At 52.4% G+C, this 15,591-nt stretch overlaps 1 protein-coding gene across 11 annotated transcripts in view; it reads right to left on the reverse strand.

Annotated features, from left to right (window-relative positions):
* The window catches only part of RBPMS (RNA binding protein, mRNA processing factor), a 133,918-nt gene that overhangs the window by 14,432 nt on the left and 103,895 nt on the right, over nucleotides 1-15,591 (reverse strand). For 4 of the 11 annotated variants that reach the window (XR_010601684.1, XR_006175900.2, XM_042856312.2 and 1 more), the window contains exon 7: nucleotides 4,114-4,183. The exons of 4 other annotated variants lie outside the window; for them this stretch is intronic. Coding sequence is in view for 5 of the 7 variants with exons in the window: in XM_042856312.2 (XP_042712246.1) it covers nucleotides 4,121-4,183 (63 nt within the window). In the remaining 2 variants the exon portion in view is untranslated. Of the gene's footprint in view, nucleotides 1-90; nucleotides 2,819-4,113; nucleotides 4,184-5,526; nucleotides 5,596-15,591 lie in introns of those variants that run through there. 3 more of the 11 variants (XM_042856315.2, XM_042856313.2, XM_065597450.1) reach the window with 3 other exon arrangements.

The raw sequence follows: 15,591 nt of genomic DNA on the forward strand, positions 1-15,591 counted from the left end.
AGACTGATGTGCTGTGAAAGTGGGTGACGCCTGGGAACAGTTGGGTAGATGCATTAGGGCTTAGCACTGCTACTGGCCTAGTGGTTTTACTTTTTGTTTTAATTTCCACAGTTTATTTATTCACAAATGGCTGCAACATTTACAGACTGTATCTTCTCTAACTTCTCTTCCAGGACGGATTGCATCAAAAGAGTACATTTGTATAATAAAATAAACTCCCCCCTGTGCTGTGGTAATCTGTGCTCAGTAACCACATGTGTTTTCCATTTATGGACCCTGACCTGATCTGCTGCCAAGGGAGTTTTCATTAACTTTTAATAAGACATTTTTGTTGTGTTTGGACATGCATGTTGTAGAGAGTAAGGAAGGATCTATGCATTTCAGGGAGAATGGAGCCTCCTTGCTTTCTTCTTTGTGGAGAATCTGTGTAAGCTGTATTCTGTATGCACTTTTCGATTCAGAGATTCCAAAGCCAGAAGGGGACCATTGTGATCATCTAGCCTGACCCCCTGTCCAGCACAGGCCAGAGAACCTCACACAGCCATCTCTGCATCCAGCCCATAACTTCGTTTGAGCCAGAGCATATATTTTAGAAAGAGCGTCCAGAGAGACAGACGTCAAGTGCTGGAGAATCCACCCCGTCCCTTGGTACTTTGTTACAGCAGTTAATCACCATCCCAGTTAAACCTTTGCCCCTTATTTCCAGTCCGAACTGTCGAGCTTCAACTTCCAGCTGTTGGATCTCGTTCTGCCTTGGTCTGTAGGTTAGAGTCCTCTGCTTTCAGAAAGCCCCTCCCTGTCCAGGTACTTGCAGACGGTGAGAGTCACTTCTCAACCGTCTCTTGAATGAACTAAAAGGCCTGAGCTGCTTTAGTATTTCTCTGAAGGCAGGTGCAGATCATTCCTGTAGCTCTTTTCTGAACCCTCTCCGACTTCTCAGCATCCTTTTGGCAGTGAGAGACATCGGCGTGGGACACAGTAACCAGTCATGGTCTCGCTAATGTCCTAAGCAGAGGTGATCCCACCTCTCTGCGTATGCACACAAGGATGTTCAGACGTGTGGTGTATGTTGTCTACAGGTGACTTGAGGCCAGGCTTCTGGAAGATTTGCTGAATAGTTCAGTGCCACGGTGAATGAGTCTGGGTTACAGCTTTGACTACCCCTGCAGAATGGTCAGTGGCAGTGTGACTGAGCCATTCTTTCAGCTGAGAAAATACCAGCTTATGAGGGTTCTCTCTCTCTAAATGAAGTATATCCCCTGGTTTCTTAGCAGAGATGGTTTTGAGAGGGGTGCAGACTGCAGGCACTTTCAAGTCCAGTAAGATGCAGTGTGGCTGAGATGGTAATCAGCTGGACAAGGAGAATGGGCTGAGGATTGGCGCAGTCACTGGGAGGGCATCAGTGAGACCACAGCATGTCCTACCAGCAGGCGACAGGACACCCAAACATGATGCAGCTGGTAAAAGGCAGTTTCCTGGTGCCATTTACTCCCTATGCACACTGGTGAGTAGCTAGAAGCTCCACTGGCACTGACAGACCTGCTGTCTGGGGCTGGGCCTGCTTGGTAGCCTGGGTATTTCAGATAGGCTGCCCTCGGCTGTGCACTGCCAGAGGTGCCATCAGCCAGTGCTGGGGCCACTATCAGGGAGAATCTCTCCCGCATACACCTGCATGAGGGACCACCCACAAATGTCAGCAATAGACAAGGGCAGCAGCATGTGGGGCACCCCTCAGCGTGCCAGGGCCTGCCGTGGGCACCAGGTCCCCACAACAAGAGAGACGACTCAGGCCAGACGTGCCGAGCACTGCAAGACCTCTCTGTGACCGCAGCTGTGGGCTCCTGCAGTGCTGAGGTAGGCCGTTCCCAACAAGGAACGTGATGAGGGGACCCCAGCTTTGTGTGGCACGTAGGGAACGTGGTGCCTACAATGAGCCACGTCTTGTGAATGAGGAATGCTTGGGCATGAGTGCACAAGCCGGAGCCGTTGCACTGAGCCACCCAGACACCATGTCATGTTCTCCAGCCTCCCCTGGAAGCCCTTGCTAGTCACCTCCAGGCCACACTCAACAGAGCTGATAGCCAGTGTGAGACATCTCTGTGGGTGGATCTGTGAAGGTCCTTGCCCACTGCTACCAGCTCTGAGAGACTGCTCCCAATACAGCCCGGCCACAGCACCAAACCCACCAATCTGTGCCTTGCCAGCATGGCACTGTGGGGCACAGGGCCGAGGAGATGAACAGTGGTGTCTGGGCATGACCCTGAACCCATGATGACTTCCCAGCACAAACATGCTGCTGTGGCCAGAGTTGTGGGTAGCGTCTGCAATCCTCTCCCCTCCCTGCTCCAGGGGGCCCCAGCACAGCTGGGCCTGGAGCAGCTAGTGCCAATAGGGTGCCAGGCTCCAGCTCTGGGGGCACAGTCTGTGTCCTGAGCCCTTGGGCCGCAGGGAGAGCAGGAATGGCGGGGGGGATAAGACTAGAAAGAGAAAACAAGGGACAGGAGAGCGCATGGCCAGGCCAGACATTGGGAGAGGCAGGGTGAGTCTGCCAGGGGGCATGGGGCACAAGGGCTGTGGGGTCAGGGTACCCAGCCACCCAGCTATCGCACTGGGGGCTCTGACAAAGCCAGGCTGGGAATGACGGAGCTAAGAGCGGCCTGTTGGGTTTAGTTAGTTCAGCTGTAATCGTTTGGGGCCCTGTTCTCCAGGGGGTGTGACAGAAACACAAAGCAACGGGGAAGGAAAATGTTCGCCATCTCTGCCTGACGGAGGCGAAACCAGTCTCTCCAGCCGCAGAGCCCGCCAGCGCTCTGTTCAGCTAAACATGCACCCGAAGGAAAGAGATTCACAGTCAACGTATAGAAAAAACCCACGCTTTCCTTGAGCACGCGTGAGCGCTCTGAATGATCTGCTCTCGGGCAGCCACAGGGTGGAGCCCCTGAGTGAAGGATACAGCCTAGGCCAGGCAGGTCGGACTAGACCTGCAGCCTCCTTCTGGCCTTCCACTCGACCGACCTAGGGCATTTTCTCCCTGTCCGTCCCTTTGATGTGGTTCGGCTTATGGGCTCCACAAGTCCCGCAGAGCCCAACCCTCGCCCTTTTGCCTTCACACACACACGCATCTTGTCTTTCCATGTGCAGCACCCTCCCTTCCAACCAGCGTATCCCCTCCTGGCTCCGCTCCTGAGGGGCAGCCTCGTACCGAACGAATGGCATCACAGCCACTCCAACAGCATTGTCCAGTGACTGCCTTCAAGCTCCAGTTTTGGTGCCCCAGGCTCTGTCACCCACCCCCAATGCCAGCTGCGGGCACTGAATCGCTTTGTCAGACGGTGACAGCAAGGGAGAGGAACGTAGGACCTCTCTGTGACGCAGCAGGGAGCGGGACGGACTGACCTGGGAATGTCGTCTAGTTTTACTGGGACTGTCTGCATGGGGAATAGAATAGCCGGGGGAGACTTTACTTGAGGGACGATACCTGAGCTGGGAGGGGGATGGGGCCAGGTGACACCTTTGCCCGGGAAACTGGACAAAGGCTGGAGGAGGAGCCGGGAGGACGGGGGAATGAGACATCTGCAGTGGAGTTTCAGTTTTGGGCTGGCTGGGGAATTGGAGGGAACCCCAAGGCAGGGGTCTAAGATCCCTACCCCCCCAGAAGAACCTGACTAAGGGGTCCTGTTTATGTTTACAAGCTCTGGTTTGGACTGTGTTCCTGTCGTGTAATAAACCTTCTGTTCTACTGTCTGGCTGAGTCACGGTGAATCACAGGAAGCTGGGGGTGCCGGGCCTTGTCTCCCCCAAACTCCAGAACACTCTCCCCATGAGGCCAAGCTTTAGAGGAGAAGCTGTACAACGCCCTCCGTGTGAATTATCCACGTAGTGGAGTGATGAGATACATACAATCAGCCATGGCCAGGAAAGGGCCTGGGGAGGCGTCATGAGATACCGACATTCCTCCCACGCCTATAGACTCGGAGCAGAGCCAGGGGCAGGGACGTGAATTCTGCTATGGCAGGACACCCCTTCCTCGCCAGCCCGCAGTGACTGCTAGAAGGAGCCATTGCCTCCAGCTGGTGCCGGGGAAGGGAAGCCCACGCAGAGCCGTACACTTACACAGTATTCAGCAGAACTGACGGGACTTCCAGCCCTGAGAAGCAGCCTCTGAGGGAGGGAGCCAGCGCATCTGAAATGACAAGAGAGGCGGGAGTGAAACATGAGCTAGGCGGCATCACACGCCTTCAACTCCTGCACAAACCACATCCTGGGTCTCTGCGAAGAGCTGGGCCCTGTTCTGGGCTCACTCTAAGTGCCAGACAGGCCTAGCCCCAAAACCCGGCTTTAAACACCATCCCCTTCCTCAGTTCTGGGCGGTTCACAGCTGCAGCCCCAACGTTAGGTCCCCCGTCCATTGCCACTTGCAAGCGGATTCACCGGTAGGGCCAAGGCCAGCACTCCGCTGCCAGAGCACACCCGTGGGGCTGGATTTGGGCAGATCCGGGCCCGTGCTTGAGCTGCCCATCCGAAGTTGGAGCTGTGGCTTAGAACAGGGGTTCTCAATCTTTTCCTTTCTGAGCCCCCCTCCCCCCACAACGTGCTGTAAAAACTCCACGGCCCACCTGTGCCACAACAACTGCTGCTTCTGCCTATAAAAGCCAGGGCCGGCATTGGGGGGTAGCAAACAGGGCAACTGCCTGGCGCCCCACACCACAGGGGGCCCTGTGAAGCTAACTTGCTCAGGCTTCGGTGATGGACCTTCGGCTTTCTGCCCTGGGCCCCAGCAGGTCTAATGGCAGCCCTGCTTGGCGGCCCCCCAGTGGGCCCCGGACCCCTAGTTGAGAACCACTGCCTTAGAGTTCATCTTCGTGCTCGCTATCCTCTTCCTGCTGCTACGTGGTCCTTCCTGCAGAGACGGTATTGCCTGAAGGCAGGTCTGACCCAAACACGAAACTAAAGGAATCAAAACCCAAGTCAGGGATGGGGGGGGGGAGGAGGGCGGTAGTTTAGTGTCCCATGCTCCCTTTCCTTCGAACATGTCCCTCTCCCTGCCACGCCGGCAGATGAAAGGGGAATAGCAGTGCCTCTGCTGGCTCTACAACGTCAGAGGACCCCTTTGCACTGCCTGATCCTCCTGGCGCCAGTCACACCAGCTCTAGGTCTGAATGCTGAAATTGAGCATCGCAGGAGGCTCCTGCGTGGCTTTCCAGAGATGCTGCACCACGCTGCCTGAAAATGCTGTTCTGATCTGACCAGTGACTCTGAAAATATGCTCGGTTTACAAGCAAAAAGGTGGCTCCTCTAAGATCCAGCTCTGCAATCTCAACCTAAGCTCAGATCCAATTTTTCCCATGCATTATCATTAATAGTCTACGTTTTGCAGGCCAAAGCTGCACTTGCGAACCCCATGGCGTTGGGCAGGTTTGCAGAGCAGTGACTCGCTGGAGCTCCATCAGCAGCGCTGCACAAAGAGGCATGGACTCGCTCGTTCGCTCTTGGCTGTTAGTTGTGCAGGGCAAAAGGGACTAAAAGCAGTGAACGCTTCTTTCAGTCACTGCAGCTCGCAGTTGGGACCCTGGCTCTGCAGAGCGGGCAGATCTGCTGAGAAAGGAGGAGGTGCCATTTTTATACAGCGCAGAACTGCATTCTAGCACATACGCGTGACAGCAAGCCTGAGGAACTGTTGTTAAGCAACTGAGAAAGTCACTAAGATATTAGTGTCTCTTCCACTGCTGAAAGGATGGCTTCTCCCGCCTTCGCTGCATCTGTAGATGGGTTTAGGAAAGCAATAATGTCTGCGCTCTGAGGGGATATAGCTTCTTTGCAGCGGCACATGTAGCACCAACACTATTAACGCTACAGATGCAGAAGGAGGGAACACCTTGAGAACTCTGCTCTGGAGAAGGCACTTGGTGAGGGTTGGCCTGAAAAGTTGCTTTTCCTCTCACAAATATGGTGGAGAGTCCCACGTGACATGCAAGGTCTGCATGAGGGCCTGACTCTGCCCTGTGACTCCCCTTGACCTGTGAGGAGCTGCTCTGACGTCACAGGGCCTGCTGGTGTATAAGGTGCTAACCAGCATGAGGGTGGCAGAAGCAGGCCTTCAGATTCTTTCCTTCTGTCCTGCATGTGCTTCACTGTGTGCCAGCTCTCTCTGGCCCCGGCCAGGCTGCACGGAACATATCCAACCGCAACCATCAGAGTGAAATTGGGCAATTTTCACTTGGCCACTGAGCGGCCTGTCCAACTATATGGAAACGTATCATTTCCCGCTGATGCCTTTTGTGCAGGCAGCACAAGTGCGTGAATGAGAGCAAGGCAGAAAGGAAAGACAAGAAAAGAGCCCACTCATACCGCCAATGGGGACAGGGGCTCAGGAGGGGAAGAGTTGGGCAGGACTGGTGGGGGGATGGGGGGAGAAGTCAAAGCACATCTTGCACAATTTACCTCTAGTCAAATATTACGCTCGTCTGGGGCCGAATCCCAGGGCGAGGGCAGATTTTTTTTATACATCTTCACCCTCAAATTATGAAGCTTGAACCCAACGCCAGCTCTCCTGGCTCTGGGTTTCATTCCAGGTTAGTCAGGTTAGTTGGGCCCTTTGACATGCAAAACTTGGAAGATTCTCATTGTATCAGTTTGAAGTTGGGTGAAACCTGATGATTTTGACTAAGTTTTGGGTTCATTTGAAGCCAGAAATTCATTGCGAAATGCAGGGGCTCAAACACATGTGAATTGAAACATGGACCCTTGACCATGGAGACTATTGTTCTGTGCATCCATTATGATGTCATCAGCTTATTTCATTAATAACCAATGAGGATGCTGTTAATGAGTCCCGAAATTTCAGACCTGAAAGCACAACTGTGCACAAATAATTTGTACATGCAAATAGGCAGTTAGACGTCTAACTGATCATTTGGATATGCAATCGCAGTAATTCCATGGACAAATTATGTGCCACAATTTTGCACACTCATTTTTAAATTTACCTTTTGATATTTCACTGTTCAGGTACTGCTGCTGCTCCCTTGGCACTCCCTGGGGGGCCCTATCAGATTTTGGTTTGTATCCATAGCAGATCAGTGGAGCCAGAAGGGAAGGAGACATTGAGGGAGAATGGGACAGAAGCTGGTAACCAAGTGCAGCATCTGACACCACCTCCCCTCTGCAGTGTTTGGTGGAGGGATGTAGAGGTGTCCGGAGGCTGCTCTCCTCATGGGATGCATTGACTATTTCTGCCCAGGTGAAAGCCATGGGACTTGCTGAGTAAGCTCTGAGCTTGCTCTCCTGATGAAGATGGCCTGGAAAACTACTTTGGGTAAGAACTCTGGAGTATCCTAATAATCACTGGTCTGAAAAATAAGGAGGGAAACTTTCTCTGCTAAAGTATTTTATTTCTAACCCCTGTGGCTGGCAGCTTTGATAGAGAGGAAAGTATCAGATTCATAGGTTATAAGGCCAGATGGGACAGACCACCATGACCACCTAGTCTGACCTCCTGCATGGCACAGACTAGAGCAGCGTTTATCAAAGTTCGGGTTGGGACCCAGTATTGGGTCACGACATGTCAGGCACTGGGTCGCTCTGGTCAGCTCTGCCGACTGGACCTTAAAAGTCCCATCGGCGGTGCTGCCCAGCTAAGACAGGCTAGTCCCTACCTGTTTCGACACCACGTTGCACCATGGAAGCGGCCAGCAGTGGGTCCGGCTTCTAGGCAGGGGGAACCCACAGGGCTCCACGCGCTGCCCCCGCCCCGAGCACATTTGGCAGTATTAAAACTCATGTTGTTTTAAGTATGTTATGTCAAAACAGTTACTTTGATCAGCTGACCTTATCTCATCCAATATCAAGTTTGTTTGACGACCTATTTTCCATAAAACCATGTTGGTTATTAATTATGCTGCAAGCCTTGAATTATTCACTGATTGATCTCCGGCTAACTGGCCTGTAGTTACCTTTCTAAAATCCTGGCACAACATTAGCTATTTTCCAGTCCTCTGGAACTTTCCCGGTGTTCCAAGGTTTGTTAAAAATGGATAGCAACGTTTCAGAGATCACCTCAGCCAATATCTTTTAAACTGGACTATTGGATGCAAGCTACCTGGTCCCACTGACTTCAGAATATTTAACTCTAGCAGTTACAGTTTGTAGTTGCTTTTGCTTATGGAAAAAGGCCCACAAGGCAGCGTCTGCGTGTAGCCAGCGGACAGAGGCCGGCGGGGCGGCGTCTGCGTGTAGCCAGCGGACAGAGGCCGGCGGGGCGGCGTCTGCGTGTAGCCAGCGGACAGAGGCCGGCGGGGCGGCGTCTGCGTGTAGCCAGCGGACAGAGGCCGGCGGGGCGGCGTCTGTGTACCAGGTGGACAGAGTGAGCCTTTAATGTACGGCTCAAAGGGAGACTCCACCCACCCCTAAAATGGGGGATTGCCAGCCATTTCCTATTACTGTCTTGCCTCCCCTCCCTGACGCCCTCCCTCCCTTTCCTCCCACTACCCCGGCACTCTCTCTCTGCTCTAGGGTCATAAATGTAGGCAGGGCTTAGTGGCAGGGCAGGTCTGTGTCCTCAGCCCTGAGGCTCTCGCACAGAGCTCTGCCAGCCCTGAAAAACACGGGATCAGGGGCACTTCTCATGTCACAGCAACAGCTCCTCCTGTAGGTGCTGAAACCCTGTGACAGAATCCTACAGTCCCTTTGCAAATTGGCAGTCCTTCCCCTGGCTGGTACCCGTCCCCAACACTCCCCCTAGGCTGTGGGCACTGCCATTGGATCCCGTCCATCTCCCACTCCATCACTGTCCTCTGCCTCTCCCTGCACCCCCCATCACCCTGCAACCTCTAAATCAAACTCCTGAGCCCCCTTGCGCTCCCCATCACAGGGCCTCTGCTGCTCCTCACAGTCCTTGTGCCCGGTCCAGCCCCCTGAAGCATGCAGTGACAGCCACATTGCCTGTGGGCCTGGCTTCAGTCTCACTGGAAACAATGGAAGGTGGCAGACAGCTTTCTCAAGGGCAGCCTCCCTTCCCCACGCAGACAGGGAAATGGAAATGGTGCCCAGCGTGTTGGCTTCAGCCCCATTCACTGGCGTGGCAGTTGGCAGCCATTTGGAATCAGGGACAATTCCCGTGTTGGCACCTTTCATCGTGTATTCACGAGGCAGGTGCAAACAACCCAAAAGCACGAGAGCCGTGATAAAACTGTGAGAGTTGGCCCCACGGCGGACAAAACTATCAGCTAATAATACCCAGCTCTCAAACAGCAGCCGTATGACCAGTGAGTGGAACGAGGACGCCGATCCGGCCAAAACGCTCACAGACCCCATTTCAAGGCAGATAAAACAATAAGGCCTAGTGAGCAAAGGCAGTTCCTCCTAGCCACGCGCGTTCCTGACTCCAGGACCTGCCCCGTAGGCTCCTGCCTACTCTTCTTTCACTTCTGCCCCGCTGGGCTTTAAAGAAAATTATTGCCCTTTCCCATCTTTCACCGGAGCGAGGGCGAGCCACTGGGTCCATGAATGCACTTACCCTACGCTGCACAGCACTGCCCCTGGCTCCAGTCTCCGCCTCCCCAGTTTCCCTGGTGCCATTCACCAGCCGGGTCTGTAAATGGGGCCATAATGGTCCCCTAGCTGCCAGGAGCATTGTGAGGGTCATCCAGGAACATCTGGTAACTATATGGATACCTGGATGCTGTGGGCTAGAGAAGACACCCTGGTTGGATGGCTCGGCTGAGGGGCACGGTAGGGGAACGTGTCTTGCTGTCCGTGTTCTGTGTGCTCTGTAGGTCAGCAGCTTCAGTTTCGGGGGCTCTGCAGGGGCCACCTTTCCCTGTGAAAGTGCTATAAGCCTGGCCTTGCCAGGCGGACAGTGTTGTTTGGAAGGTATGTTAAATGTGGGCTGAAAGGAGCTGCCCGTATCCCTTTAACGACAGCTCGTTGTTAACCAGGTGGGCTCTGACGCTGGTCAAGACCATGGAGACCCACCTCCGTGTGGCTTGCCTCTGGCCCAAGTGGGAACATGCTACAGCGCTAGTTATGTAGGCAGCTCTCTTGCTGAACTAGCCTTCAATGCAGGCACACGACCAGGGCCCCATGCAGCCCCAATGTTCCTGGCCTGAGTGGAGCGGCAGTTGCTCACTTGAGCCTTTGGGGTTGCAGTGCTGGTCATACAGGGGCCCAGACGGTGCCAATACACCGTGGTTCTGTCCATCCTTCTCCCTTCCCATCCTTAAAGCAGGGGAGTGTGACCTGCTTTCAGACTCCCCGCTCTAAGCAGATTTCGAGATGGGTGTGACAGTCCCTCACTCCTTGGCCAGCCATACCCACACGACCATTGCCCCGGCCCCCAGGACATTGGATGTACTTCCCCCTTGGATTAATTCAGAACAAAGCTGGCTCTGGGACTAGCTGGCTGCTACATGAACACTGGGAAGGGAGGTAAAGTGCCTATTTGCCTGACCCCTATTAAACAGCACTGGCGCTGTCCTAGGGCCATAGCCTACGACAGACAGATCCCTTTTTCAGTCATTTATTACTCTGAACATGACAAACATTCCTGTGTTTTCCCCCATCTAGTTCCACGTGTGTCCGTTTCCCTCGGGGCATGGCGTTACCACAGCACATCAGAGCATGCTGGAGCATCCTTCCAAGGCATTACTTGGGTACCCAGCCCAAGTACCCAGGTAGAGCTTGCACCTGGGAAGGAGGATCAGCTGTTTCTGTATCTACTGTTTGAGGGTAATGTCATTGCTTCTCTTATTTGCCGGGCCACACACCGCACAGAACTGCCATTGGGCAGCACACCACCAAAAGCCCCTGCCACTTACTTCCCCAGAGGGGTGAGGTAATGGCTCTCTTCGAATCAGCAGAGGAGATGGGAGTTTGGTAGAAAATTCTGGGCTGAATTTCCAGCAGGATAAAAGGAAATGGAGTTGTTTAACTCCCACTAGGCTTAACAGGCTCCCAATGTCTTCCCCCACCACGCTGAAATAGCCCCAATATGTAACAGAAATGTGTGTGTGTGTGTGTGTGGGGAAATAAAAGGAAGCACCTACCCCTTACTTATGGTTTGCTGCCTCTGAGTCCATGAAGTCACTAGTCAAATAGGAGCGCTGGCGTTGCCTTCCTGGGATAGGTGGTGGGGGTGGGGGGGGCATTGCTACCACAGTGGGTTGGGGCAGAGCCAGGACAGCACATGATAGAAGGGGGGGAAGGGTACATGTGTGTAACTGCTGTCAGTGTCAGGGTGCAGCAGGTGGAGATTGGTGCATCCTGTGGGTTGGATAAAGGTGCCCAGGGGGACCCAAACTGATTAAGAGCTGGTGTTTTCCACAGAGGAAGAAAGGAAAGAATGAAGAGGGGAAGGCAGGGAGGCAGAAGACAGTCTGATTCCCACTCTGTGCCCGGGACTGGCAGCTTGCCCTGCTCCGGGAGCTGTGCTTTACCATGGCTCCCGCCTGCACCTCTGCACACTCACTGCCATGCGCTCACCACGCTCACTTTACCACCTGTCTGCTGTAACGCACTAACACAGGAAGCTAGAAAGGGTCAGCCGGCTCTGCTTAAGACTGGGCTAGCCCAGCTCTGGGCAACCAGGAGCTAGATCGCATGGCCACAGCAGGGCAGATGTGCCCCCATGGAAGCAGAAGAGAATGCCATTCTCCCCCGCTGTGGTTACCTACAACACATCCTGAAAGCCAGGGACCTTCAACACCATGAACTGGGGCCTCTGGTGCGTGAGCTAAAGAAGAACTTGGTTAGCTGGGAGATAATCTGAAATAATCTCTGGGTACAGCAGCTACAGAGAATGGTCTCTCGCCCTAGGCTTGTGGGTTGATGCTAGAACTGGGCGAGTAGCTCTGTAGTTCCGGTCACAGCTAGAACCCAGTGGTTCTCACAGTGGGACCTGCTAGCGCTTTATTGCCTTTAAACGCATTGCAGTGTCACTGCATTGGACAGGCCGTTGTTTCTCTCTTACTCCCAGCCCCTGGAGAGGGGGGTTAAGCAACCTTTGCCCGTCCTGAGCGTGCGTTGCTCTGGGGACTGGAGAGGTCCCTGGCGTCACTCAGACAGCCCTGGGGGGCCTGGCCTGGCTGATTGTGGTAGTCTCCCCAGGCGGTGCTGTGGGGCTGCAGCACTGCCGGGAGGCCACACAGTGCTGCATGCTGTGGCCCTGCTCCCGGCACACCTCTTCTGCCCTCAGCATGCCCACTACACCAGGACTTGTATGGGGTTCCCTGCAGTGGGGGAAGCCTCTTCCCCACCCTCTTCCCCCCAGAAGTGGGGCTATTTGGGACCCTTTATGCCACTCTTGCCCTTTCAACTAGCATACGGGTGGGTGTGAGGCACTCACCCTGAGAGCGTGGCCAGGGCCTGTGGTATAGGAAATAACCCCATCCACGGCTCTAGCATCATGACAATCTCTTGCTTGGTACAATACAAATGTGGGACTTGCTGTCTGGGAGCACGGGCTGCGTTCGGCCCTCAGATGTGTACCGCTCATCTCCTGCCCTCACTAGGGACTGAAATCTATCACTTCACTTCTATTCCTGTTTGCCTGAACTTTGCCACGGGCCAAGCCACGCTCGTTATCTGAGCTACCTTCTCCCATCGGCAGTCAGTGACTCTTCATACACAGGAACATTTTTACCCCACATATGTGAATGTAGTGAAAACGGTCCCATTCTTCCTCTATTATCATCTCGCTCTGGAGGGCTCACGGCTGGCTTTTATGGGACTAACCTATACTTTGAAACTCTTCAGCTGTTAGCCACTAGGAAATTGTGTGGCTGCCTGTGTTTTTAAAATCTCTTAACCATTATCCCTGCAAACCTATAAGTCTGCAGTTGTGTTTTCATTATGCTGAATAGAAACTTATCTCTGGTATCTCTTCAGATACCAGCTAAAGTTCTGGCCCTTTCCTTTCTAGAATAATGATAACTTATATTACTGTAAGTGCCTTTCAGCTCTAAGAATTCCAAGCATTTGCACAAATTGAAATTCAACCGCAGCGGGGCTGGAACATGGAAGATTTTTAACAGCACGTGGCAACTCTATGCAACAGTTGAAGATAGAAGGAAGCAAAGGATTTCACACCTAAATGACACTCTGCAGAGAATTTTAAGTAGGGGGAATGCCTAATTACACAAATTCAAATGTGCCCAGAGACAACTGATAGTGGGACATAGGCCATGAGATCAAATGAGAAGAAATGACCGTGAGTTTCAGGCTCACGTCTTGTTGGAAAGACAATGCCTCCAGCCACGACATGCCCTCTAGCACCAGGCTGGCTCACAACTAACAGAGGCAACGTCTGCATTCAGTCACCATTCAGTGCCATGACCTGCAGCACGTAGGCGTGTGTAGTCAGGCTACTGCTCCGGCAATGACTTGGGCTAGCCACGCTCATCCGGGGAGAGCTCACTCAACTACAGCCCAGAAGAGTTGTGCAGAGACCATGCTGATTTTAACTCTGTACATTCATCTGTGCAAGAGCTAATCCTGCGTCAGTTTGCTCCAGTTCCCAGAACTCTGCAATAATAAAAGCTATGAGCGAAATCATCAGATTAAGAATGGCTGATAAAGTAGCAATAAAGCTCTCTCAGACACACTGTTTATTACTCAAGTTAGACGTGACTAAGATGCACATTAAACGATTCTGTATCTTGCGTTTGCAAACTTCTTAGAGAGGGGAGGATCACATTGCTATGTACATGTCCTTGTAATTCACCAACCCAGTCAGCTGTCTGCTCTTTTCTGTGTCTCAGACCCATGGCAGGGGCTGCCTGTCAAATGCTATTTGACAAGACACAGATATATCTGCCGGAATATTTATCAGCTTTCTTCCCGTACATACCAGTAGCTGAAAAGCTGGACTTTCGCCCAAATCTGAAGTTGGTTTTTAAAGCAAAGAAGTTTGCCCAACCCTAATTTTAAGTAATGTTGGATTCAGCTCTCCTCCGCAAAAGGTTCGTTTCCATCTCTGTTACATGGCTCCAGAACTGTTAACGTTGTCGCCTAGTCAGAGCAGAGGGCTGCAAACCAGGGCTTTGCTATGTACCGCAGCAATGCTGGGCTGTGAGCCATTGGCCATGTCACTCACTCACTGTGACACGTCTTCCCAGGCTGTAAAAGGGGTAGAATACTAATCGACCTCATCGGGGTTAATTAATGAATGTTTAGAAAGCGCTTTCAGATCCCCAAATAACATACTAGGAAGCTCTCAACTGTTCTCCCAATTAGCTTTAATTAGAAAGTTAAATAAGGTAATTAAAAGCTGGCTGAATATTCCTGAGACAGCTTTACCCATTGGCTAGATTCCACTGGGGAGCTCTGCTTTAGGGCCGGATTCTGATCATTCAGACGCTGCACACTGTGAACTGTTACTTGTAAATAAATGGACGGCGTCTGCTCTCATTGACCTCCGTGGGGGTTTTGCCTCAGGGAAACTGATGGGGTTGGGCCAAAAATCTTTAAAGGTACCGTGGAACTTATCTAGAAAACCCTTGTCTATTTGCAGCCACCTTCAGTGCATTGCTGAACAAAAACAGACAGGCACTGAGCAAATCCTAGCTTCTCTCGTTGCACAAGCTGAAAGAGAAGAAAACTTCTCACCAGTGGTTTTTGTAAGTCCACTTTCATTGCAGAAACACAATGATGTTATAAAATGATGGAGCCAAAGCTCCAGCCAGCGGGTGTCACAGACCAACGTTTGCAGTATGGGTCAGACGTGGCTGTGGGCTGTGGGCAAACATTCTCAGTGTAGGTCGGGCATCGCCTGGTGCTCTAGGCAAACACACTCTGAATATGGGTCCAGAAGCAGCCAGGTGTCCCAGGCAAATATGTTCTCAGTGTGGGTCAGATGTGACCTGGTGCCCTAGGCAAATGGGTTCTCGGTGGGTCAGAGGTGGCCATTCATGCAGGAAAACGCCTCTCTGGCAAATCTGGAAACCTCTCACCTTCTTGCTAACTCGTTTTCCCCCAAAGTGCGGCTAGCAATGTAAGTATTTTGTGCAGAGCTCTCTGGAGTCTCAGCTCCTCTCTGGCGTGCTGCCTTTAAAGCCTGATTTGGTCACTAGTGGCGAGCTGTTGGATTACATGAGCCATAGATTGCCATTTGCCCATTTTACCAAACCACCAGCCATCTTGGGCTGACTGGCAGCCTCCACTAGGAGGTCCCCCCACGCTGGAGGTTCAGGGCACAGACGTATTAGTATAGCTGGCCTCAGGGAATCCCCAGCCGGCACGTGGCAAAAGCCAGTGCTGTTAGCCCTCGTTTTCCTAATTACAAAGTTGATGCACATCTTTTATGTGCATTAAAAATAAGTAATAATCCACTGCCCTGGAAAAGTCATTGGCACATATTACTAACAGTCCTCTATAAATATGGCCTATGTCTATCTCATAGCAAATAATCTGACCACCAAGCGGCACACTAACAATTTTCAGTTTGTTTGCCCACCACTAGATCCCAACATTGCTAGCACAGAATAGGGACCACTATGAGTTACAGAAGCACAAAAAATCATCTGCAACGACCAGCCTCTGTGCGGCTTCAGTCTCATAACTTACGTGGCCTGGTTTCATTTGCAGTTTTGTACATGC

Source organism: Chrysemys picta, chromosome 5 (genome assembly GCF_011386835.1).
Source record: "Chrysemys picta bellii isolate R12L10 chromosome 5, ASM1138683v2, whole genome shotgun sequence".
Taxonomy (NCBI): domain Eukaryota; kingdom Metazoa; phylum Chordata; order Testudines; family Emydidae; genus Chrysemys; species Chrysemys picta.